Below are 27,943 nucleotides of genomic sequence, written 5' to 3'. Positions count from 1 at the left end.
GATACCCCCTCGTTCTTAGCTCCTCCCCACACCCTCTTTCTCCTGTTCTCCCTCAACACCACTGCATCATATATTACCCTTTAACACTCACCCGCGACACACTAGAAGACCACTGTGGCCTTTATCCTTTGCTTAGCGCTCCCCTTCTCTTCCCCCCTCTCTCCCCTTTAACTTCTCCCCATCTTTCCATCATTCTGGTTCTCTCCCTTGCACCCCTCTCCCTCTCCCTCCATCCCCAATCCCCTACGCGTCCCCTACCGACTTCTTCCTTTCTTCCTCCCCTCCCCCTCATTCTTTCTCCTGTTGGTTTATTATATCCTTCCTTCTACCGTCCTGGCTCTTTTATCTGCCGCTGGATCACAACCCCAACTCCCGCGAACACATGGTATGGTGCTAATGTCCCCACAAAATGCATATGTAGAACTACCCTATTGCCCAACTCCGCACTTATAGGCTAAGAGATCCTTGGAGGGCTGGATCACCACTCCACTATATGACTACTTCCAAGTATGTTCCGGCCCTGTTAAATCCATTTGGGCCTAGACTAAACACAAAGGAGTCTTGTGTGGTGCTGAGACGGGCCAATTGATAGCATCGTTCCCCACTTCCTAGATACTCTGCACCACGTTTAGATTGAACACTAGGTGGAGCCCACCGCGCAAAGCGTTAGGGCTCATCGCACCTGCTACTTCAAGGAGACTCTGATCTGTTACAGGCCATGTTGGATTCTTGTGTTCTTCTTTACCTGATGGAATGCTCATGTGTTTCTGTACTTTGCGATTTTACATCTCTGAACTGCTATATTTGTACTGCCAGTCTCATATTAATTGCTTGGTGGAAGGACTATGTAACGTCTTATTGTTTTTCTTAAGTAAAAATGACACCAAATTTGGCAGAAAGCTAGCTCTTGGTCCAGAAAGGGTGTTTTTGGTGTAAATATGTTCAGTAGTTTTGGAGTAATTAGAGTTTAAAAAAATATAGATATCTAGTGATGCAAATATCTGACTGGCTGCCAACACTTCAACAAGGATGTTTTGGCAGCCATCTTGGGATTCGGGTTCAGCGGTCTTGGTTAAGGGGTCCCTCAAGTAGCCAGGTAGGGATAAAAAAAAGCCTTTTTTTCTTTTTTATGTCGGGAAATTCCGCGGGTCTTCCCGATATAATAAAGGGGTGGGCTCCCTTTTTATTTTTTTTACTATTTTGCCCCTGGGTGGACTAGGTCCCGGGGGCACTGGGGGACTGAAAGAGGAGGGGGCTCATGGGTCGCCACCTCCTCGGGACAATGACAAAGAAATATTTGGGGCTGTACCTCCCAGGGCAATCAAATCGATTAAGGGGGGCACACACCCCCTCCGCAGCCCCAGGGACTGCCACCTCACCGGGCTTATTTTGAAATTCATGCTGGAGAGGGCCCCATGCCCCACTTCCTCTGCCGCAGCCCCGGCGTCTGCCACCTCGCTGAGGCTGATATTATGTGATGAAGGGGCTCCGTCGTGGCCACCTGGCTCAGGGACCACCGCCTCACCAGGTCTAAGTTTAAGGTTTACGGAACTTTACTTCATGATATTTGGTTCCCATTATTTATATATATAAATAAAAATTCTATTTTGCATCTTTTTCCATATAATACACAATATTCACACTGCAAGGTCATTTAAATACATAAGCTCTTACAATATATTTCCTTCTATTTTGCGGATTCATTTAATTGATTTAATCTAAACTAATTTTCAAATAAAACTTAAGGTTTGGACACCATCCTGTCGTTTCTGTGGAACGACATTAGTTTTACTGTACTTGAAAAGTTTTGCTGATGTTAGCTTTTCTTACACTTCAAGTTCACAATCAAAAGGTACATACTATCACTGCGAGGGTCTCTGATGATTTTATTAAGAGATTAAAATTCAAGGATTCCTGTTCTATCAGAACCAAATCCCCTCTTTCAGTTCCACTTCACTATCTTTCTGGCTGTCTTATAACATCAGTAAACTGCTGCACTGTCAGGCCAACGCTAAAAAACAAACAGTGGTAGAAGAGAAATGGGAGTCTCTCTCTCACATTACTATTTTACAATTTTAAAGAGTTGATCATGGGATTAATGAGTGGATTGCAGGGGCCTCCCAAAACAAAAAGAATGATCATTTCTTTTGAGAAACAGCATGTGCCAACACCTTACAAAATTGTGTGTTCGCCGACAATGCATTTCGCAATATTGATGTCAAAGTTTTAGATGGAAGAGGAATTGCATTCTTGGTTTAGACAGAAATAAGACCTACAACTATGAAAGGGCATAGATTTGTGGAATTTATTATGTGAATTTTAAAAGTCTCTATTCATAGATAATAAGTTTGCAATAACGATAGTCATGAACCTTTAAGATAACACCTGTACCCACATGCCCTTTTACCTGCCTATCCATTACTTAAGATAGAAGCCAAATAGACCAGCGTGGTAACAGAGATGCGTTTTTCATTATGTATGGAATATCGAATTTATATGCCACAAATGAGGTACTCCAAGCCACAACCCATCAGGATTCGAATTGCCCAGTATGTAGGACAACATACTATCTGTTAACATGACCAGCTTTCAGCTTAAAGTGATCCATAGGTAACCACCACCAATCACATGTTTAACATTTTGCTACATGGAATTAATTTCTGTTGCATCAACGTTCAAGAAAACATCACTTTATGAGGCTCAATCACAGTACGAAATCAATCAAGCCTGGGATGATTTTCCATTTTAATGCAGGTTTTGGGCAACATACTTAACTGCTAACAATCCAAGCAATAGCCTGAGGATTAAGAGGTAAAACAGCAGATTGAATTATTATAAGCAATTTCAGCAGTCCACCTCAAACCATACCTCCTGCTTTGCTTTTGTGAAGAAGCTTATACGGCCGCTCGTTGTGTGCCAATCTTTTTGTGGCTTGATACTCAACATGATGCACCGATTCATCCTCGGAAGGATCTTAAAGGTTCATTCAACAACTATGCTGAGGGGGTACGACCAATCATATTTTTGGAAAATGGTCCATAGGCTGAATAAACAGCCACGCATTAATAGTAGCTGTGGACAGCAAATATTGATTATAAAAAGGGCAATTACTGTAAACTGCTCTACAAAGGGTCCCCCAATGACAACATTTTCCAAAACATAGTTTACAAAAAATACTTTTATAAAACATCTTTAACAGTAACACTGATTTTTTATGTAGCATATTATTTTTTATAAATGCCGACCTTCTCTTAACATTTTTTTTATTTCATTTTTCTATTAAATCTGTTTTTGGGACATATCTATTTCTCATCACACATACATACAAACTATACATTTGTGTATAAACATACACTCACACACTTACTGCTATTTCTATTTGTAGCCTTGCCCCTTTTATTTGTCTTTTTATCCATAATCATAATGTTGCATTTTCTTACAGTACGTTTAAACTTCTTTAGAAAATGTTTATCATTAAAAGATGAACAATCTTACTTTTACAATCATGTTTTCAAATTACAAATAAATATTTAAAGCTACATTACATTTTTGCGGTATAGAACGTTGTGATAAATTTGAACTTAGATGTTTTGGAAAAACAATGTTACACACTGTACCCTACAAGGGCAATAAATAAGGTGCACCATTGTACTGGGGGAAGGTCAACCAAAAAAAAAAAAGAAGCATAAATAGCATATGCTACAGTAAGAAACCTTCTTTAGATGATGATTATTCTTCCATTTCTTGAGGACATATAAAGGTACCACAGACTAGAACTGATTTTGGAAAGACCCAATGTACTACTTTTTCGTCTTATCGGAGGTGCTGAATGTTCTTTCAGATAACACCTCCAAATCTACCATATGTCAAAACAGCCTATAAATAGAGGGTCAAGTGCAAAAACTCTGGATTCAAACAATATTAATTGATGGTGGTCACTACGAGGCTTGTTTTATTTATCCCCAACTTTCTATAGTGCTGACGATACCCGCTAGGCGTGAGTACGCTCTACAAGTAACCAGTGAGATGCAATGAAAGAAGACATTTGCTGAAACATAGAAAGGAGCAAGGAGACATTATGAAAAAGAGAAATAAACAGGGTGGTTATAGACACAATCAGTTCAGGTAGAGCCAGAACACTGGTACCTTGAACAGCTTCCTGAAGGTGAACATATCTGTTTTGGTCCTTGGTGATGTTGGGAGTGAAGACCAGTAATTAGATGCAGTATCAGTGAACGACTGCTTTGAAGCCAGAGATGTGTACAATAAATGTGTTGGCAAAAGGAAAGATTCTTTACTTCAAAGTCCTCACAGTCCTTCAGAGAAGCGCAGGGAAGGGCTAAATAGGGAGCGAGTGGTGCCTAAATCAAAGAGTCTGTGAGTCAGATTTCCAATCCTGAATTGCCCATCAGCTAATTTGGGTAGTAAATGGGGTTCCTCCAACACAGCTGAAATGTGATTACATTTCCCCTTAAAGGAAATCAGCAAAGCCATTGAAAAACATATTGGTGGATAAGAGGAAGGATTGTGGGACCCCAAGAGAAATTGCATTGCTGTAATTCAGTGACCGATAAATAGCTTCTGAACCGTAGTTCTCAGGTGGTCAAGAGTGAGATGTCCGATTGCTCTCATAGTACGAAGAAAAAAAGTCTGCAGATTCGGTCAACTTGTTGATGTGAGGAGCTAGAATGTTAGCAACGGTGAAATCAAATGACTTCATAAAAAATGATACGGTTGGATAAACGTCGTGAAAACATCATTCATTTGGCAGGTTCAAGTACAGTTAGTTTGTTCTGGTTCTGGTTCGGTTCCTTAGGGCGATGAATATAAATTCTGCCTCTTTTGGAATTAACAAGAGCAAGTTGCTTCTCATTTTGATCTTTACTTTCTTACGTCATGACTTCAAAATGAAGATGATATTCAGGCACAATTTTAGTTAGTACAGCTGCGTGCCACTAGAGTATCGGTGTATTCCCACACCTTTAGTACTTCAAGACTTGTTACAGGTATAGCTTGAATAACAGTTGCACCAGTACTGAACCTGCTCATGTTGGATGTCTAGGACATGTTGTTACCACTTTGACCCACACTGCTATAGTTGAACTGTTATAAACAAAAATAAACTCGGAACGTGCACAGAGGCCCTTCACTTTGTCTTAGCCCACATGCACCACTTCATGCAACCTTACAAAATATAATTATGCAACTATTGAGATATTATTATCAATATTACAAACTTGTAATCTGTTTCTGAACACCCTTATTTTTTTTTTTTTTTTAGCAGTTACAGAAACAGACAGGGGAAGACAATGGGATATTTCCAAGGTCAAACGATGAGGCTGAGGTTGCAACAGTATTCTTATTCTCTTTCTTTTAACAACATCAACTCAGTCTCAAGACCACACCAGAAAATGGTAGCTGTACACGTACAACAGAATACTTTCACAGAGCTGACCAGTACAATACAATTATAAGTGCATCTGTTTAACAGACAGCTAGGGCAAGTGATTTAGTGACAAGCTCAAAAGCCCAATAAGGGCTTCACAAAGTATTTCCAAGAACTAAAGACCCTATCCCCAACAGAGCAGCAAAACTTCAGTAGTGAAGGACCAATCCAGATCGTGCTTCAACGCAAATCTACTTACCTAAGAGCAACAGTCAATTAAATATCAAGATCAGCACATCAAACTACTGTTGATTCATGCAGTTTATCCTGGGACAACCATATGATGTAATCAGCTTAAAATTCCAAGGCTACAATTGACAGGGTAGCCCTGTCAGACAAGATCCAAGTCGATACCACAGCAAGCTATATAATCACAATAAATGTTAGATTTGCCTGCCCAAGACAAAGTCACATGACAATAAAGATGTCACATGACAATAGATGCCACAAATGTACAAATAATGAGACACTGGAAAGCATATAGCTAACTGCTAATTTTCAGGTTCTTGATTTCAATGATAGATAAAAAAAAAAAAATAAAAAAAAAAATCTCTTAGCAAAGTGCCAGTTTTAAATGTTTGCCTGATCCAATAAGGCTATCCTTTGGGGATCCCTCCGACCTACAGCCCTCACTTGGGCACGAGGAGCTCTAATCACTCCCCAGATCGATTTATAACTATTTCTCCTGCTTTGCTGCTAGAGTTTCATATCATCATCAGCAGTGCATTCTTTATCAGGTATCTCACTTTCAGTCTGGCAGTAGGGCAGTAGGGTAGTATGGCTGAATTATTTTGAACATTGTCCCATGTTTCACCACATGGACATTTTACAGGTTACTTCCTTTGCCTCAAATCAACATGTTTGGGATCAATGCTCTCTGTTCCCTATCCCAGAGAGAGAGAGACCCTTTTCTGTCCAGTATGATTTTCTGGTGCACCGTGGGTAAGGAGGAGCCTCTTTGGATCCAGTCTTGGCGATACATCTTTCTCTAGGTGCAAGAACCAGACAAGAGGACAGGGAATGATTTTAACGAATAAGTGGAAGTCCAGAAAAAAAGATGACAAATTTATGTAGCAGGAGTAGTATGCCATATTCTCTAAGTGTGAGTATTTCCACTATAACCTCTAATTTCTAATTCACCTAAAAGTAGACTTCCTCTTGAATACCATAATTGTAGTGCCCAACCATAAAGGAAGACCTATACCCAGAGAAGCCACACACAATTACAGAGGCAATAAAAGCTCAGCCCAAAATTAAGAAGCTTTTTTAATAACCAAATTCGGTACCATGTCCGGGCCTAGCACTCCGCCAACCTTAAGAGATTTTATACCATCAAAATGTTTATCATGATTTAAAACATTTCTGGACAATTGATCAATGGTAAACCTGTCCACAGGGTGATGTAAACCATTGGGAGATGCGCAGATAGCCTCAAAATTTACTTTCTTGGCACGGTCAGGTAATGGGAAATCGTGTACATACTAAAAGCAAAATGTGACTGGGGCAAATGAAGACCAAAAAGAAAAACAATTAAGCAGGAAGCACCAGTGTAAATTGATTCCTTCATTCTTAGCCAAGGTCTACATTTCCCTTGCTTTTTCTTATCTGTGAGCAACGTTTGCCTCTGATATAGCTGCAAAGACTCAAAAAAGATGTCAGTAAATTCTCCCATGAAAAGATGTACCCTTACATTAGAGAGGATTACCTCTCCTCAGAGAGGAACCCAGGGTACAACAATGACTCCGACTCATCCGACTCAGGTTCCAGTAATTCTGACACCAATACAAAATCATTCTTTTCAAACAGGGGTCGTAATAGGAAAGCAAGGAGAACAGGTTTCAGCTCTGGGAGGGGGTGGCCTACGTACCCCATTTACCCCCCACATGTAATGCAAGGCCCCTTTATACCGGGCTCCTTTCCACAAGGTCTCATGCCACCTTACGGGTATCCTCTACATTTCGAACAATGGGGTCCCCAAGGAGACTACCAGCCGCAATACTGGCCTTTTTTAGGGATGGGCCGTGGACGCCGGAGGTGTAGGACCAAGAAGCAGTCACAAGTCCATTGGGCACCAGATGCAGAGCAGGGGAGGATGCTGACCCGCAGTATGACAATGGAAACCTCACATGGTCAGGACACTCAGGCGGGCCCAAGCAACCACACAGCCTAATTGTAAACCTAAGTAGTCTGACACTTATCCCTGCACAAACAAGTGTCCTGGAGAAAGGTTTAGGCTTTGTCCCTACTGCCCCTTTAGACAAATTCAAGCTGTGTGTGGAGGTCAACGAATTAATAAGGAAGGTTAAACTGAGATCCTACTTCGGGGACTGCTATCTAGTGAAGGCCCCAATATGGGTGACACTGGTCTACGCAACAAATCCTCCTTTACACCACCTAGTACTTCTATTCCAATAGAGATCTATCAATGACATTGATCCTACATCTCTGGAGTTATTCCAGAATACCACAAGGGAAGAAAAGAAAGCGCTTCAAGACCTGGCCAACAATACAAGTGTAGTTATTAAGCCAGCAGACAAAGGGGGCGCCCTGGTCATCAGGACCACTTACAACTATAGGAATGAATGCTTAAGACTGCTGGGTGACGCACAGAATTATGAAAAACTGGAATCATCACCAGGGAGACCCATTGTGTCCGGTATACACTCAGTTTTGGAGCCTTTGTCCCGTTTCACCGATGCTTTCCTAAGACCTATAGTCCAAAACACGGACATGTATCTGAAGGACAAAAAGGATGTATTATGTCTCCTTAAAGACAGGCTTTTCGACCCAACTAATAAGACACTCTTGGGTTTAGATGTAGAGAGCCTACACACCAGTCTTCCTCACTCTGACACTCTACGCATCATAGAAGAGGTCCTTTTCGATATAGACTGGGAATATCAGACCCTGTGCAACCTGGTTCTGGAGTGCTGTTTCTGGGCACTAACTAAAAATTTATTTGGTTTTGAAGACACCCTGTACCTACAGAAACATGGTACAAGCATGGGAAGCACCTTTGCTCCAAGTCTAGCAGGTCTTTACGTTTACCATCTGGGGAAAAGAAATAATTCTCAAAGCCACCAACCCATATATGGAAAACATTACTCTATGGAAGAGATACATCGACAACATCCTAGTCATTTGGAAAGGGGAGGAGACACAGATAGCCCCTTTTTAGGCGTGGCTAAACGTACAGGATCAGTTCCTGAAATTCACTCTAACGAAGAACAAAGAACAGCTGGTTTTCCTTGAGCTAATCATCATAGAAACGAATGCCACTCTAAAAACCACTACCCAGGAGAAACCAACATCCAAGAACTGTTTGCTACTATTTGACAGCGCACACCCTCGCCATCTGAGAGAGCACCTCCCCTTTGGCCAGTTTCTCAGACTCAGGAGAAACTGTTCCGAGGTGTCTGATTATAAACAGCAAGCTCAGAACCTAGCATCCAAAGTGGTGGCTAGGAACTACCCCCCAAAAATCATCAGCCGTGCCATGAAACGAACACGCAATAACAACAGGGTGGCCATTTTGGACACCCCCCCCCCCCCCCCTTTGAGAGAGAAAGAAGATAGGCCCATATGCATCACCACATTTAATGTAGCTTCTTATCTGGTACATAAGATTATCAATAAACATTGGCGCATTCTGAACAGCGGCAGCCTGGACCTTCCGAAACCTATGTTTTCCCATAGTCGCGGCAAAAGCATTAGGGACATACTGGTACACACCCGACCACTTCAACCCAAGAGAGGGCTAAACACCACCAACCTCCTACCACCACCACCCACAGGACATTATCCATGCGGCACCTGTAGTGTATGCCATTTAACACGCGCGACCAAGAAGGTCACTTTCAATAACGACTCCACATGGGAAATCAGAGGTTTTACCAACTGTAACATCCAAGGAGTAGTTTAGATGATTACATGCCTATGCAACCTACGTTACATGGAATGACTACTCACAAAGCAAAGATCCGTATAGGGGAACATCGCAGTAACTTAATTACTATATAGCGGCGCTATGCCAAAAATAGCCTTCAATAACACCCACACAGTAGAGGTCTACCAGTGGGTCATCCTCGAACATCACAAGGAGGTTAAGTCTGAGTCCTTCCTTCTTGAAAGGAAACAATGATGGGTCTTCAAATTACACACTCAGAAATTTGGTCTCAACGAAAACAACCCATGGGGACAACTAATGCAACATTGATTATTGTTTGCCCCACTTGAGCAAGACACCTAGATGTCCAACACCATATGTGGACTCCTCAATTACCATCAAGCCCCTTTTTTCCAGCCTTAACGAATGACAATTTTTTCTTGTACCTGCGCAAACCTCCCTCTCTCTTTTCCCCTCCCCTTCTTCCTCTTTTTTCCTTTACTTCCTCCTCTCCCTCTTTCTCTCTTTTTAATTTGGATTTTTCTTTCAATTTCCTTTTTCATTAGACCCCCCCTCCCTCTTCCTCCCTTCCCCCACCTTTATTTTCTATTTATTCTTTTTTATTTCTATAATTAGTATATATTTTTAAATTTTTCATTCTTTTCTTTTATTTCTTTATTATATATTTTTTTCGTTTTCTTTTCTCTTCGTAATTTCTAATTTTTCTTTCACTTTTCCTCATACCCCCTCCCGTATACCCCTCTCCCCCTTTCCCCCCATTTTTTCTCTCCCCCTCCCCTAGCCCCTCCTTCCTCCCGTGACACTTCTTTGTGTGTTGCTTTTCTGCTTCAATGATGCCATATCAATACAGGCATCTCGAGGGGCATCTGCTATTCAGGACCCTCGTAGCCCTTCATTGAGCCACCAACGACCGCCATCTTGGAAGGTCGTCACTCTACTCTTCTCACACACCGACAAGCCTGGACGCATGAACATTTCTCCATTATAAATACCGGATCCCTACGGGGATCGCGGTGTTATTTCGGGCCACAGCGAGGTGAGGAGTAGGGTTTTGGCAGGAGTGTCGCTTTGAGGAAGTAAATACTCTGTGTGCCCTAGACCACCGGCAGTGATTAGAACGCGCTCGTTGAGCTTGACCTTCACCGCATTTTCATTTGTGTATATTTTACAGCGTGTGACTATAAGCACACACCCCTCCCAGAGGACCTATGGTGCAATTAGCATAAGCACTGAAAGTAGTTCACGCATGCACCACGTGCGTTTTCTTAGAGGTGCCTCACATGTTTTAAGTGTTTTGTAGTGTTTCTTATATGTAGTACGTCTTGTATTTGTTTTTATGTATGAACTACTGATGCCATTTGGCTGGGTGATGGTGACAACGACACCACACCCCTGAGAGATGCATTTACGTCTACTATTTTCTCTTTTCTTCCACAGATTTGCCCAGCAGAGCATTGACACTGATGGGTAGTATTTAATTTAATTTAATTGGTATATATCACCTTACCACAGGAAATAATAAGAGTACTTCCACTAGTAGTAGGTGCACAAGGAGTGATACTAGGGAGATCACTTTAGTCCTCAAGAGGAGTTTAGGAGTAAACTCCGAAACAGGTAGACCACTAAGGAGGACAGGTACATAATATACCCAAACTCCTGACACCCCTTTTTAATCATACCACTCCTGTGAGACATTTAAAACTAGTAATATCATCCAGAGGGGGGTATTTTTAACTTGCCAATATCCCACCAGTCCTATCCTTTTCTAGCATCCACATTGCTGATAATAACAGTGCTCCCATGTATTCCGTCGGTCGCAGCACGCCTCGTTCTGCAGCAGAACTGGAAGAAACCCAATGATGAAGCATGCCACCAATGGGTAACCCTGGTGGGTGAGGGTTTTTCTAACAAACAAAAAACTTTGTTTGGGTGGAAGTTTTCCCTTCTGGGTTGGGTCTCTAAATAAGTTTACTGAAGCTTCAAGGAGTATAGACCCCACCCTTTAACCCTCCTTCTCCCCTTTTGTTTAGCATAGCTGCAAAGCAAACATCTGGTAATCTACCATTTAAAAAAACCTCTAGCATATACGTGTGAAGTGCTACAGATAAAATAGAATCAGAGCCTCCAAAGCAGTCTAGAACTCCGTATGCTACTACTACAGCTACTGTTACTACTACTTCAACTGCTTATGCCCACTTATTACCAATTATCATAAGGAATTTCATGCTAACAGGATGGTGCTTACAGAAGAACATGTACATGTTAAGCCCAGTGCAGCTCACACTGGTTTCCATGTCACAGATTCACCCCAACACTAGCAACACGCTCTGACTACAGTTGCAGCTGCTCCACATGTCCCTCAATGGAGCAGTTCAGTGAGTGTTGTTCCTTTGTGCCAGTGAAGCAAGAGACCTAGTTAGTTCGTCACTTTCTCTCGGCTTCTTGGTACTGTAAGATGTCCTCTGCAATTGGAACATCATTTGTTCAAGTATTAGGAATGCATTTTGTGTACTGGAAAGAGGCATTACTCTGCATAAAATTAAGTCGGGAACAGATACCATTTAAAACTGACTTAGGTGCTGGACAGCTAATTCGTTGATCCTGTCTGGTAAGAAAACACAGTACAAAATTATTACATTCCTGAGTCTACTATATGTCTTGCGTGGCAGAGCCTGCAAAAGCCAAGTCCGTGTTCATCAAAATGCAATAATCCACAAACTACTCTGGAAAAGGGGACTAGGAGGGTGGTTATTTTCTCTACACTCAGGGTTTTGCTTAATTGAAATAAAGTCTGAGAAAGTTTCTTGGTAGTCACCCGTGTGGCGTTCCATACTTTGGACGGTTTGGGTCCACTGAAGCCTGGGACAGCCACCGGGGGACGTTGTGTGCTGTTCATCATTACTTGGAATAAACCCTTTTGTTCCTGTCTCTGCATTGCCTCTTTTATCAAAGCACAACAGTAGAGTATCACATTTGAGACACGACAGCCAATGTGAGCCAGATTATTCAAGGTGATCAAGGGTGAAGCCATTTGAGAGCTAGGTATTTGGAAAGACAACCAAAGAGCCAAAAGAGAAGTTACACTTCTGATTGGTCAGCTGAATAGGTTGATGTTTTTCTGATGAGATTCCCTGAGTGCCCTACCAAAAACTCCTGGGACACTCACTCTTAGCAAGCCTGAGGTACAATATAATACAACATCCATGATTACAAAAGTGGTATCAGCCTTCTCCTTAGAAATGCTAGATAAACTAAAGACCAGATGGGAGAATTACATGGGATAGCTGGCTCAAGAAAAATGAAGCGAGGCTCTTGGCACCCCCAAAACATAAAAAGGATTTGGAAAATGTAATTTAAATACCTTCACATGAGATATTATTACCCCAGAGAAGCATTTCACAAAACAGGGACAAGTGTAGATGTGATGCATCTCTGATACGAATAGAAAAAAAGTCAGGGAGGGTGAATGAATTGGTAAATTCACAGACTGATTAAATTGATCTTCATCAAAGGCATTCTGGGAGACCTCAATGAAAACAAGTTATTTGGTTGTGTGATGGACGATCAATCCAAACCCAAAAGGTAATGCTTCTAATAATCTGGGACGAGGCAGACAATGTGATTACTTCCTACAAGTGGTGGATATATATATATTTTTTTTTCTTTAATCAAAAAAGGAGGCTGCACCCTTGCGTGGGCAAAATTGTCAGCTATGCTAGCTACCCCTAAAGAGGAAGTAGACAAATATTTGAACTTTGAGAAGCCTGTATATAAGGAACAAATGAAACGTGACCTTTGAGAAGCGTTTATATACAAGAATAGAGGATATCGGCATAAATGTGGGGAGAGTGAACATCTTGTCATGCTTTTTAAAAGGCCTCTAAAAGCAAAATGAACAATTTAGTGGAGATCTACTTGAGAACATTGCCGCTGGATCATCCTACTGGCCTTTTCTGAGAACTGTAAGAAAGACTTCCTTAGCAGGATCATTAAGCTGCCTGACACTAAAGGTGTACATGCTGCGGGGTCAGCGACCCCACTCCTTGGGGTACCTTTAACTGGAAGAAAGTGGGTAGTTACAGTGTCATGTCAATGGATAAGTATATTTCCAACTTATTTTTGACGTAACTCAAAGGACGTTGAAAATAACCATTTCTCTTTTGCAAGCACCAATTAAACAAGCAAACGCATCATTAACGTTCCGAACCAGAGTTAAACAAAATGCCTCATACAAAGCAGATAAAAAGGGTGGATACACAGAGACTAAGGGAGAATAGTCTCCATTTGTATTGCTGGTGGATTTGGAGCAGACGTTCAACTTTGATTCACAAGGAATTCAATTAAACATGTGCTTGTTCTCTTCATTTTCACACCCTAGAAAGTACTAGCTCCTCCATTTGAAAGGAACAAATGAACGTTCGTTTGCAATACAGGAGGAAAATGAATACCCACAAATGTCTGGGATTGAGTGTTTGCCTACGTATGTGGTGTGTCTCTGGGGTTTCTCTTGCAGAGACACCCAGAATCCCCAAACTTAAACATGCAAATGCATTAACGTCACTATACTTAAGGAACTGCCACAATAGTAATTGTACTTTACGAACATAAAACTAGAATTTACGTAGATAAAGTGATTTTTCTGCACACCGACATACAACTACGTGCACATAAAAAAAAACTGTGACTGGGCCCCAAAAGAACACAGCAAAAAACACAAAAATCTAATTACCGATTACGAAATCGACAGAAAGAGACACACATGCTTCGCAAATATTTAGTTGTGCCCGATCGCACGGGAAACGTGATATGCTGTTCTTTACAAAGATCCAAGAAGCATTTTCAAGTTTGTGATAGTTGACTCCTCGTCGGATCTTAAACTAGCTGTTCAGTTCTGGGTAGATTCAGCAAGTCAGGTGACCATTTCCGGATGTGGAGACAGAAAGAGAATTTTCAAACAAATGGGTCTATGCTTTTGAATTTTTTTTTCAGTTTTATTTTGGGAGATTAGAACCGCAGACGTACCGTCAAGATAACATCTTGATCGTTAAAAGGCAAGTTAGGCCCAACAAGAGAGAGAGAATAAGAAGTCACAGGAGGACTGTGGAGTGAGAACAGCACTGAAATTTAGTAGGGGAGCACCCTTTTAACTTCACATTTTAACAGAGCACCCCAGGTGTTCTATACTTCTTTCAAGCATTCAGACATGGTGTGACGTGTTTGAGAATCAAAACAAAGCATGCCCACCGAGGATTTCACCTACATAGAGGGTGATCATATGAGAAAACAGCCGCAGAATAAACTCACCTCTGCCATGATTCAAAAGCTGTGTCAAGAGGTGCTATCTGACCTAGGGAAGAAGAAAATATTTACAGTGAGCGTGAAGTATGACTAGAAACATAAACAGACACATCAAGGGGTAAAACTGAGGCAGGAAGTCACATTTCCCTTTCTACCCCCCTTGTGAACTTAGTCAATCCAACAAAACATGCATTCTTTTCTTTTTCATCCATCATAAATAGAACACTAAAATAGCTTCTCCGTTAACCTAGTTTCCTTGTTCTCATCCCGAATTCCAAAGCTTTGCAGCTGGGCACAACCTGTGCTCAATCAATAAACAAATATATAATCAAACTGCATGCCGTCACGACTAGCCAGACGTTTTCACCCACTAACACCAAATGGCAATATCCTACTCACTTTCAACCTCAACACGAGCGCCCTGTAGAGTCGCACTTTCAGATTCTCTTCTCCCCTTCTCCCCTTTCAAGAGTACAGGTGGTATAACTAATGCCATTAGAACCCACAACACTATGCACATATTTGAAACCCTTATTTAATGTATTTGTAATACTCAGCCTCTCTTCACAAACTCCAGTTTCATCTCTAATCAGTGAGATCGTTTTGATCTACTATATTTTTCATCTACTGCCACCAGTCATGCACTAACTCAAAAAGGTATGTCTGGACTACAAAATAAATGTTCTAGGTCCTAGTCACTGGAAATACCACTCTGTTGTCTATATGCGTCTCAAAGAAGAACGGTCAGGTTCTAATGGGGAACCACAACAAGTTTGAATGTCTTTAATTAGTCAAATGCATGATTTCCCTGCCTTCACCCTGCCTTTTGTATGTTAAGTGGGACACAGGAGTCTTTCTTCAGAGGTGTTCCCCCACCCCCTAACCCCCCCCCCCCCACACACACACACTCAGCTACTGGCATGCTACCCCTTTCCATCGGGGAGAGGTCCTCTGGTTTTTATTAGCCTCAAGTTGTATCTATGTAGAACTCATGTAACAATCATATCAAGCAACACAGTAATTTATAGTCAAGTGACGCCCAAAAAAACAAACTTCGGAGGTCTACATTAGCCCCCCTCAAACCTAGAGTCCACCACTCTGGCCACACATCACATAAACATCCCTCAATTCCTTCTTCTCAGAGCCCTTCCTAAATATTCCTTATCATGTAACGTTTTACTCCACAGCATTCAATGTAATTGCTGCTGCTACTTTCCACTATACTTCAAGCTAAGATCATGTCCCACGGCAAAAAATGTACCTTCTTTTTGACAATTACTTTGTTGTTACTTTGAGTGAATGAAAGGACACACTATAAACAAGAAAACAATAACTCTTGGTTTTGAATTTAACTCTTTAATGGTTGTAATTATTGTTCATTGTGTACCAAAGCCATAGCAAAGGTGTGAGAGACGCGTATCCGGTTCACTTGAATTAAGGAGTAAGAATTACATTTAAGATGGACCTGTTTTAGGCTTTGCTTGAACAGCACTTGCGAAATCTGTTGTAATTACAACAAAACAAAAAAAATCTTAAAAGGGGTTTACAGCCTTACCTTTTACCTTACCATTCATGGAGTCTAATGTCATTCTAATTTAGGTGGTTCTGATTGGTCAACACATTGTTTGCTTTCACTTTTCAGGCTTCCTGCTCTGCTTTGCCTGTCCAAGCCGTGGAGCTCAGCCAAAGTACAGGTTCTGGTCACTGGCTACGCACTCTGAAGGTTATTTTTTTTATTTGCTATTGAGCACTCAATTCAAGTGCAACTGCAGGCCATATTCTTTCCTGCCTGGCGTGTTAACTGCAGCCATTGTTTTTAACAAACCTCCTCCGCTACTCTTAACCCACCACCTCTTCCTCGCTGCTCTTACACACACACACCTTCGTCAACCACCTCCAAAGCCATCACTGAGGTTCCGGAGGTATTGGAGACCTTTACATGAGCACCATTTGCATTAAACATACATTTTTTTTCTGCACGCTCTTCTCTTCTGCCAGCGTGTTAACCCACCACCCTCTGCCAGCGTTGTTTTTAACAACCCCCACGCTGCTTTTAACCCGCCATGTCCTCCTCACTATTCTGTTGTTTTACCCACCCCCCGCTGCAGCCACCTCCAACACCCTCACTCGTGTGCCCAAATGTAGAGCGTTGTACATAGCACCATTTACGTTATACAGACGCTCTCATTTTCTTTTGTTTTTACTATTACACGCAGGGGGTTGAGTGATTTCACCAGGATCACAGGATATTGAGCCGCCACCGAGACTCAAACCTGGTTCCTCATTTCCAAAGTCGTCAGCTCTGCCTTCCCCATGCATTAGCTGTGGTAACCACCCCCCACCTCGCATCCTCCAAAAACAATAGTAATACAAGCATTAACAAAAACAATAGATCTCACATAGGCAAAACCTATTGGCTTTTGCCAAAGCTTGTTAAAAGATACAATTTGTTTTATGTATACAACAAATGTACGTTTTAATGTTAGCACTTGCGGTCAGGCTGCTTGTACGTGCTCCAGGGATTGGTAGCATGGAGTCTTTATCAGGGAAACAAAAGGGCTGAGTACAAGAATATGCCCAGAGTCTCCAGTGAACGATATGCACAGATCTATGAATTCCGGCTGATGCACAAAATCCAAAAGGAGTATTGTCAGGGCCCCTTTGGGGGGCTATGGGACAGGCACGGGCTAGCCACTGGGGTCAGGGTTGTTGACTGTCCTGGAGTCGGTCCTACTATAGCGCTGCAAAGTATATCTCTTTCAGATTTTAACGCTGTGGCAGTGGTGGTGAGCAGGTGAAGGCTTCTCAGGAAGGTCAGTCTGAGGGTACATAGACTCGACCCTAAACACCACACCCAGCAGCTCTATAATATTGTCCAGATCAGTGCTCTTTTAGAAAAGAAAGGGTTTCATTTTACTGAAAGGAATACTACACATTAGAATGCATTTGATAACTGATGCTCGGGTGCGAGTGATGGTGATTTCTAGATCAGGTGCAGGACTTCATCCTACTTAAGACACAGTAATTTCCTGGGCCTAGCTAGTCTGCATAGGCTCACACCCATTCCTGTACTTGCGACCTGGAGCAGCCATGGGCTTCCTGTGGGCAGGCTCACTGGAGACACACAGGACAATACATGTGGTACATGGCAGTCTCGCCCAGGTGGGGCGCAGCAGGCCACGTGTTGAGTTTTCAGATGACGGCGACAGAAGAGGGAGCTTCTGAAAGTAGCCTTCTTAGGGGCTTTTGGGATCTTTTGCACAGACAGACCCCACTGACTCAGCGGATCCCAGTCCTCCAGAGACTGATCTGTCAATCATGCTGGGGCCGGCTTTAGTGGAGGTGGTTTGACAGTTTTCTCCAGATGAGGGGCTCCAGTAACATTGTACTTCTAGGCACTGTTTGAGGCACAAATGCAGGGGTCCGATAAAATGCCTCAGTTGCCAGGCGCTAGTTCAGTTCATAGTACCTTGAGGCAATGACCTCATTCTCCAGAGCAGCATAGTCCTCCCTACATACTTGTGAGACGATAATGGTATAGACACTCACTACGGGTGAGGTGGGTGGCCAATGGGAGGGCACCACAGCTTTTGCAGTCTTTACTTTCGGGGCAGCTACTACATGGAAGTTGGTAGCGCGGCCCTTAAACTGTCTAAGATCGCAGACGGCAGCATAGCTCATAGAAGCAAATGTTGATTGTAGCTTTAGTCATGCCAGCTGAGCGGATTCGCAAGTTTAAACATTCAGTCATTCAGTGTGTGAGTCTCTGGTGGACAGACACTGCATCTGATTCAAGTGGTTGGCTCTCTCATTCCATCTCGCTCAGGTAGAACTTCTTGGATTTCTAGGATAAATCAGACAGCTCGCCTCCAAATCGGATCTGCTAGTGATGTCCTCTCACCTAAGGGATGCTCGGTTAGGAAGACACCACCTCTGGTTTCATAGTTGTTCTGTGAGGACTCTGTGGAGCACCGTTTCCTTGGTCCGAGAGAACTGGGAACTGGAACAAGTGCATCAGCAGTTTTATAAACTGTTGGCAGACAGAGGATGTGAATTCACAATATTTACAGAACTGGTCTGGATCAGTTCCCTCTTCATGTGTCCTTCTCAGGTTGTCTTCAAGTCTCAGCCTTTACCCTTTAGTGATGCTTCTCTCACGGCGGTCATCTCCAAGTTGGAGCAGCCACAACAGAGGCCAAAAAGAAATGAGAACTCCGCACTTGACTATTAACAGCCACAAATGACAGTGAGCAGGAAGACACACAGGGCTGCTCCCCTTTTAGAGGGCCATTCATTTTCGGACAACAGGAACTCTCTTCCCACCTATTATCCCTGTCACCCCATAAGTCAGTAACGCTTGACCTGTTGACCTCTGTGGAACCCCACGTAATAGCTAATGGAACCCTGGGACCCCCACTGAGTTCTTACTGGAAGCTGGGGACCCCAGCCTAAACGTGAACCGCACAATACACAACAAATACAGAAACAGGCATTCATCAAACAAATGCTCAAATGATTAAATATTTTATTTAATTTGCAAACAAACATTAAAAAAAAAAAACTGGAGTATTCCTAAATTTAATCGAGGTCATTCATAGCACTGTTCCCACGAATCAATCTGAGGATACTAACAATTTTCGGCCTCCAATTTCAAATTCCTTCATATTTACAGAACTTTTGAAAAGTTCATTGTACATTTTGCTTCTTTATATACACTTAATAATTCTGTTAATATTATTTAATTTTCTAAGTAGTCACGGAACCCCAATGGTCCTTGGACCACAGGCTAAGAACCACTGCCCTCAATGTTAGCCTCTGAAGACTAATTAATACCCCTGCATCTGAAAGGACTTAATCGAATTTTTAAAGGGGAAGCATGTCTCCTCTTGCCCCACTTCAGTGTCATGCCCTCACCCCCCCCACCCAATAATGCATGAGAAAAGTCAGTAGTTCCAGTGTCTGGGAAAGCAAACTATCCTGCTATCCTGCACATGAACAGGCTGGGGTTTCCAAAATAGACCCACATGCCTGTGCCACTGTGGTTCCCCAAGCACTCATAAAATGCATACCAAGCATCACCAGCATACATGGATACATCTAGGTGCACAAGATCCCAGCACTAGAATTCGAGGTTTAACGCCAAAAGCGGACCTTTAGGTGAATGGACCAATAGGTTTCCAGTCACAACACACAGGTAAACATGCCTTGTAATAGAATACAAAACAAGATATGTTGCCACAAGAGCTCTATACATGTGAACCCATTACAGTGATGGTAGTCCTCTTAATAATATAGAAAGTCTGCTTGGTGCATCTCCCTAGGTCCAGGACCAACCATAATCAAGAACAGACCTAGGTCACTGCACACATGCTGGATAAGCACAAGGCTGTAGACTAAATCCAAAAAACAGACATCAGATACTCACAGTCAGGAATGCAGGGCAGGAGTCATGAAGGAAACACTCCTGTCCCACCAACTAGTCAAGGAAATCTGCACAAACAGTAGACGTTGCAGCCAATTACGGATCCAAAATAGGCACTTTGGCATGAGTGCAGAGTGGATTATCAACTGACATCCGCCTGGGCGATATGTACAATGGCACGTATTCATTTTGTTGTCCACAAGAGTTTAGACATTTTACTATGAACAAAATCCCTTTCTTTTGCCACCATGAAGAGGCACTTGCTCTGTCTTTTTACCACTGCTTAGTGCATGCATTTGCAGAGAAGGAAACAACCGGCAAACTGTTTGTGAATACCCACATAGACATCCTTCATGAAAACCCAATTTACATGCCCATGTTTTTAAATAATCCGTTTTTACATACCCAAGTTCAAAACATGTGCTCCTAAAAACTGTGAATCTGATTCAAACTGATACACCCAAGAACACACTGTAGTCAGATTAGAAAGCTGGGATTTAACCCAGATTAAACAACAGGCGACCTTTGTCCCTTACCCTCTCCTTTTACTTACTGCATTCCCTCTTATCTTCTCCTTTATTAGTACACTCCAATAATAAAAGGATTACTTTTCGGGTTGCCCTTAAGGATGTTCTATGGTGGGATGGGGGGGGGGGGGGGAAAGGGGGTCGTATCTTTCTAAGGTGTATGGCATCAGCTAGGAGCAGAGTTATGGGCTCAGGAAGATACACTGGCTTGTCTTCAGAGAGAGGAACAGGGGGGAGCCCTTTTTGCAGGGTTAGATAATGGATGCTAAGCAGGAGGCAGGGGAAACTTGGGGCAGCTTAGATATTTTTTTGCTGAAGGAATACAGGCAACTGTTGCTTGGGTGGGGTGGACAACCCCACTGCCACTTGGCCTGGCTTCTCTTTAGGGAAAGGCTGGCCACTTTGATTAGGTCTCTAAAGTTGTAAGATGGCAGGTTCATCTCGACACAAGCTGCAAGTAAAATGGAGGCCCAACAGTATTTGGCACAACTACATCAACAACATCAGGCAGTGCTGCCCTTGAGGCACAGGAGTTTCTGGCGGGACTGGACTTGCCAAAACTGGGGGCTTCACAATGGGAGGCCCTGGCGCTGATCAATGAGGATTTTGCACCTGGCCTTTTTTATAGGGTTATCCCCAAGTTCTTTGCCTGCCTTCTTCTTCCTATTTTTTCGAACGTGTTTTTGTTGGTTTTAGGTCTCTGGGCAATTTATCACGGCTAACCAGTGTTGAAGTGCATATGATCACTGTCTAAAAGGCATTGGTGACTGGCCTCTCCATGACTGGCATATCTGATTTACTAGTAAGCGCCTAGTATAGTGCACCAGGTGTGCCGAGGGCCTGTAATTCAAATGGTACTAGTGGGCCTGTAGCGCCGATTGTGCCACCCATATGAGTAGCCCTGCAAACAAGTCTCAGGCCTTCCATCATTTTAACCTGGCATGTACACCCACTTTCCAGGCCCAAACCTTCCCTTTTACTACATGTAAGTCACCCCTAGGGTAGGCCCAAGGCAGCCCCATGGGCAGGGTGTGGTGTATTTAAAAAGGTAGGATATGTACTGGTGTGTTTTACATGTCCTGATAGTGAAATACTGCTAAATTCGTTTTTCATTATTGCAAGACCTGTCTCTTTCATAGAGTAACATGGGGATTGCCTTGAAATACCTTTTAAGTGTAATTTCCCATTGGGAGCAGATAGAGATATGAAGTTTGTGATCTCTCAAATCACATTTTAAAAATACATCTTTTGGTGAAGCTGTTTTTTAATTTTAGTTTTGGAAATGCCTCTTTTAGAAAGTTACTATTGTCTTGCTTAACCATTCTGGGCCTCTGCCTGTCTGTGGAATACATGTCTGGGTCAAGATGACAGTTGGGCTGTTTGTGCTTTCACTCTAGACAGTCACACAAAGGGAGCTGATCTGTGCCCTGCATAGCCTAATGGCTCATCACCAGGCTGACGGGTCTTCCTGAGGTAGAGTGGTGGGAGGAGCTGACACTTACACCTGAATAAGGCTGTGCCTGTCCTTACACAAAGCAGTCTCCAACCCCTGGAGTGTGTCTAGGGCCATGGCAGGGAAAGGCACGGTCTTGTGCACTACAAAGGCTTCTCTTTGAAGTTTGCCTACTTCAAAGACAGAAATGGGTATAAGTACTCGACCTCTGACACCACACACTTAGAACCCTTCTAGACTAAGGACATTCTGCCAGGAAGAAGAACTGGATGCTGTGGGAGGGACTGCCACTCGGTCTGTTGCTTTGCTGGGCCACCAAAGACTTCACAATCCAGCACCTGGACCCTCCTGCTGAGAGTCCTGACTTGCCAAGTGGTGCCAAATCTAGTTCCTGGGCCCTTGGAAGTGAGCTCTGGTGCAACCAAGAAGAAACTAAATACATTGACTCCAGAGTGACTCCAGAACCGGCACCAATCTCGGACTCCACGCTGCTGCCTGCACCGGAGCCTTGGTCTCCACTGAGTGCAACTACCCCAACCTGCAGCACAGGCCCGACACTGCCGCAACAGCTTCAAAGTTCTGCCGCAGCGTGATTTCCAAGTGCTGTGTCACCGAGGTCCGTAACACCTGAATCCAGACTCAGGGTATGGCCCTATGGTGTGATCACAACACCGCAAAGTCAACGCCTCACATTTTCACTACCGATGCCACCTTACCGTCCCTACAACCATAAGGAACCGACACCTCACCTCCCCTGCCTTGCAGTAATGAAGTGACGCTTCAAATCCCAAGTAGCAATAACAAAGAGATGCCACACGGCTCCAGCAACGCCTCACCTCTCCAACTCCGCGCAACCTCTTTTTTCCCCACATCGTTTTCCAAAGTACTGTACCCGGGGTCAGTGTGACTGACTGTCCCACACTCCCTTGCGAGTAGCGTCGGACTGTTGGAAGCGACTCCTTCAAAATGCCATGATAGCCGCAGTTGGTGCTACTGCATTTCTAAGCGTTATAATACGCTAATCTTTGAAAACCTGTATATTTACTTGTGTATGTTGGATTTTTGTCATTTTGGCCTTGTTTTACTCAGATAAATATTGGCTATTTCTCTCAAATGGTGTGGAGTTTTCACTGTATTATTGTGTGTGTGCAAAAACACTTTACACATTGCCTCTGAGATAAGCCTGACTGCTCATGCCAAGCTACCAAGGGGGTGAGCAGGGGTTATCTTAGCTGTGTTGTTCCCTTACCCTGACTAGAGTAAGAGCACCTACTTAGACACGGTGCACACCAGTGCCAACTAGAGACCCCATTACTAACAGAGGAGATACAGGAAAGTGATAGAGGCCATGCCAAGACAGAAAGTCCTGGGTCCTGATGGGTTCCCCATAGAAGTTTATGTTGCTTACACTGATGTGCAGGCTGAGAAGCTGGTAGAGGTTTTGAATGAGGCAGGGTGAGGAGCGTGCTCCCTCAGACCATGAAGGAGGCTTCCACAGTCATGTCCTTAAGCCAGATCAGGACCCAGATGTAGGTGGCTGGCCTGGCTTATAGTGGGTACCAATGGTACTTACACCTTCTGCCAGGTCCAGGTTTCCCTTATTAGTAGAGTAGTAGTGTTCTAGCAGCTTAGGCTGATAGAGGTAGCTATAGCAGAGCAGCTTAGGCTGAACTAAGAGACATACAAAGCTCATGCAATACCACTTATATCATATAGGTACTATATCATAAGAAAGACAATACTCAGTTACCAAAAATAAAAGGTACTTTATTTCAGTGACAATGTGCCAAAAATATCTCAGAGGATATACTCCCATAAGAGGTAAGTAAAATACACAAATATACACACAAACCAAATCAGGCAAGTAAAACAGTCAGAAAGTAGTGCAAAGACTGTAGAATACAATAGGCCTGGGGCAACACAAACCATATACTAAGAAAGTGGAATGCAAACCACAAATGGACCCCTAGGCTAGTGTAGTGTGTAGAGGGTCGCTGGAGTGTAAGAAAACACTAAGGATGTCCAAGATACCCCACCCCAAGACCCTGGAAAGTAGGAGTAAAGTACTACTATTTCCCCAGAAACACACTAAAGTCGTGATAAAGTATTTTGCAAAGACCACAACAGACTGCAAAGCACTGAAGATGGATTCCTGGACCTGAGGACCGGCAAAGGAAGGGGACCAAGTTCAAGAGTCGCGAAAGTGTCCAGGGGGGCAGGAGCCCACTAAACCCTGGATGAAGGTGCAAAATATCTGCCTCCGGATGGAAGAAGCTGAAGATTCTGCAACAACAAGGTGCTAGGAACTTCTCCTTCGTGCAGAAGATGTCCCACGGAGTGCTGGAGGATGCTGAGTTGTTTCCTTGGCGAAGTACTGCAAACAAGCCTTGCTAGCTACAAGAGTCGCGGTTGAAGAAAAAGGGTGCTGCCCGGGCCCAGGAAGGACCAGGATGTTGCCACTTGGGAGAGGAGACAGAGGGGGCCCTCAGCAACGTAGAGGGCCCACGCACAAGCAGGAAGCACCTGCAGAAGTCCTTGAACATGGATTCAAGAAGTCTGAACACGGCGGTCGTCTCAATACTGCAAAAGAGGGTCCCACGACACCAGAGATAAACTCAGGGAGCTGAGCATCGCAGGGCCAAGTGCTGGGGACCTAGGACTGGCTGTGCATGGAGGATTTCATGGCCATGTGCACAGAAGCCATTGTAGCTACAGTTCACAGGATTACTGTCTGGAGAGGGAAGGCAAGGACCTATCTCCTCCAAATTTGGACAGTTGGACCACTGGATAGTCTGGGTCACTTGGGTCCACAACCTGTGTTCCAGGGGCCACGCTCGTCAGAATGAGAGGGGTCCCAGAGTACCAGTGACGCTGAAGTTTGGTGCCTGCTGAAGCAGGGGGAAGATTAAGTCGACCCACAGGAGATTTCTTCGTGGCTTCTAGTGCAGGATGAAGGCAGGCAGCCCCCAAAGCATGCACCACCAGGAAACAGTTGAGAAAGCCGTCAGGATTAGGCGCTACAATGTCGCTGGTAGTCTTCTTGCTACTTTGTTGCAGTTTTGCAGGTGTCCTGGAGCAGTCAGAGGTCGATCCTTGGCAGAAGTCGAAAAGAGAGGTGCAGAGGAACTCTGGGGAATTCTTACAAGTTGTTATCTGAGGAAAATCCCACTGGAGAAACCCTAAATAGCCCTCAGAGGAGGATTGGCCACCTAGTCAGGTAAGCACCTATCAGGAGGGGTCTCTGACGTCACCTGCTGGCACTGGCCACTCAGAGCCCTCCAGAGTGCCCTCACATCTCTGGAAAGAAGATGGCAGAGGTCTGGGACACACTGGAGGAGCTCTGGGCACCACCCCTGGGGTGGTGATGGACAGGGGAGTGGTAACTCCCCTTTCCTTTGTCCAGTTTCGTGCCAGAGCAGGGACTGGGGGTTCCCTAAACCGGTGTAGACTGGCTTATGCAAGGAGGGCACCATCTGTGCCCTTCAAAGCATTTCCATAGGCTGGGAGAGGCTACCCCTCCCCAGCCTTTAACACCTACTTCCAAAGGGAGAGGGTGTAACACCCGCTCTCAGGGGAAATTCTTTTTTCTGCCTTCCTGGGACTGGGCTGCCCAGACCCCAGGAGGGCAGAACCCTGTCTGTGGGGTGGCAGCAGCGGTAGCTGCAGAGAAAGCCCCAGAGAGCAGGTTTGGCAGTGCCCGGGGTCCATAGTGGAGCCCCGGGGATGCATCGAATTGGCTCCCCAATACCAGATTTGGCATGGGGGAGCAATTCCATGATCTTAGACATGTTACATTGCCATGTTCGGAGTTACCATTCTGAAGCTATGTATAGGTATTGACCTATATGTAGTGCACGCATGTAATGGTGTCCCCGCACTCAAAGTCCGGGGAAATGGCCCTGAACTATGTGGGGGCACCTTTGCTAGTGCAAGGGTGCCCTCACACTTAGTAACTTTGCACCTAACCTTCAGCAAGTGAAGGTTAGACATAAGGTGACTTATAAGTTACTTAAGTGCAGTGAAAATTGCTGTGAAATAACGTGTGTGTTATTTCACTCAGGCTGCAGTGGCAGTCCTGTGTAAAGGTTTGTCTGAGCTCCCTATGAGTGGCAAAAGAAATGCTGCAGCCCATAGGGATCTCCTGGAACCCCAATACCCTGGGTACCATATATTAGGGAATTATAAGGGTGTTTCAGTGTGCCAATTGAAATTGGTAAAAGTGGTCACTAGCCTATAGTGACAATTTTAAAGGCAGAGAGAGCATAAGCACTGAGGGTCTGGTTAGCAGAGTCTCAGTGACACAGTTAGGCACTACACAGGCATACACATTTAGGCCACAAACTGAGCACTGGGGTCCTGGCTAGCAGGATCCCAGAGAGACAGGCAAAACACACTGACAAATAGGGTTTTCACTATGAGCACTGGGGCCCTGGCTAGCAGGATCCCAGTGAGACAGTAGAAAACACAATGACATATACTCACAAACAGGCCAAAAGTGGGGGTAACAATGCTAGAAAGAGGCTACATTCTCACACCAGAGCAGCTAGGTTCATACCACCTGTTATCCATGAGTAATGTGGATGTGAAAATCCTTTCAAAGATACTGGTCAAGAGATTGGTCTTTGGGCAGCTAGTACATGAAGATCAATGCAGGTTTATTCCACAGAAAAGCACCTTCTTAAACATCCGTTGGCTCACACATGTGATGCACTCCGGGTAGGATTTGTGGACAGAAATGGTGTTAGGAGCACTCAACATAGAGAAGGCGTTTGATACGGTTTACTGGGACATCCTCTGGGCGGTCTTGTCGCATTTGGGATTTGGTGCGAACCCCCTAAAATGGATAGATGTTTTATACTCTGGGACCTTGGCCAGGGTCTGGTCCGAGAAGTTTGTCTCCGATAGTCCGAACATATAGAATGGGACTAGACAGGGTTGCCTCTGTCCCCTCCCCTGTGTGCAGTGGCCACAGAGCCGCTGGCTGCATATCTGCAGACAACACTGCAGGGAATGGGGATACATATGGGAGACAGAGAGCATATAGTATTCCTGTATGCCAATGATGCCCTTGTATACCTTCAGAGACTGGCAAGCGCGGGTCCACTCCTACTGGATGCGCTGCCTTTCCTTCGGGAGGTTGTCTGGCCTCAAGGCCAATGTGGTTAAGTCCTTAATATTCCTTGTTGCGGGGTGAGCCAGGAATATCACAAACCCCCTTCCAGACATTGGTTTGAGGTGAAGGTTAGACAGCATGCAGTATCTGGGCATAAAGGCGATGCTTAAGATCGAAAATCAGTGTGGGTAAACATGGGATGAGTCCTTCCAGGCCTCTGTGGCATTTTGGAACAAATTAACATTGTCAGTTGCCAACAGTGTGGATGTTTGCCAAGCTCTTGTCGCTGCCCCACTGCCTTTACATCCTGCAGGACAAGCAGGACGCATAGGCAGCTTGATGTTTAAAATAATTGGACAGCCTCTTGATCCCCTTTATCTGGGTTAGAAAGCTTAGCCGAATGGGTCGCTGGCTCCTTAATTTGGTCATGGAGGAGGGAGGGTTAGGCTTACCAGAAACGGAATTGTACTATATGACGACACATCTACAGCACGCTGCACAATGGTGTACGGGTGGATCTAACACAGAGAAGAGGTTAGTGGCGGGCCTGAAAGGTGCAGATAAGCTGCACTTCTGGCTTATGGAGGGGGCTGGGTTGAATAAAGATTACCCATACATAGTGAGGCAGACATGGGAGTTGGTGATCAAAACTGTACTGGGCCGACCCCTGTTCTCTATGCAACCGCATCTTTGGTGGTATAAGCCACTCTTGCAGGTGAAGCATGTTATATCAATGTCAGTGTAGCAGCGCCAAACAGAACAGACACTCAGTAGAGG

General features: G+C 44.1%; 1 protein-coding gene across 1 annotated transcript in view; it reads right to left on the bottom strand.

The window, feature by feature from the left end:
• The window catches only part of LAMTOR3 (late endosomal/lysosomal adaptor, MAPK and MTOR activator 3), a 103,474-nt gene that overhangs the window by 71,705 nt on the left and 3,826 nt on the right, over positions 1-27,943 (bottom strand). The window contains exon 2 of the mRNA XM_069230232.1: positions 14,658-14,700. Within this exon, the coding sequence (XP_069086333.1) occupies positions 14,658-14,666 (9 nt within the window). The 5' untranslated portion in view covers positions 14,667-14,700. The remainder of the gene's footprint in view (positions 1-14,657; positions 14,701-27,943) is intronic.

Source organism: Pleurodeles waltl, chromosome 1_1 (assembly GCF_031143425.1).
Source record: "Pleurodeles waltl isolate 20211129_DDA chromosome 1_1, aPleWal1.hap1.20221129, whole genome shotgun sequence".
Classification (NCBI taxonomy): Eukaryota; Metazoa; Chordata; class Amphibia; order Caudata; family Salamandridae; genus Pleurodeles; species Pleurodeles waltl.
Note: the sequence above shows the minus strand (reverse complement) of the source record. Positions and strands in the feature narration are given on the sequence as shown.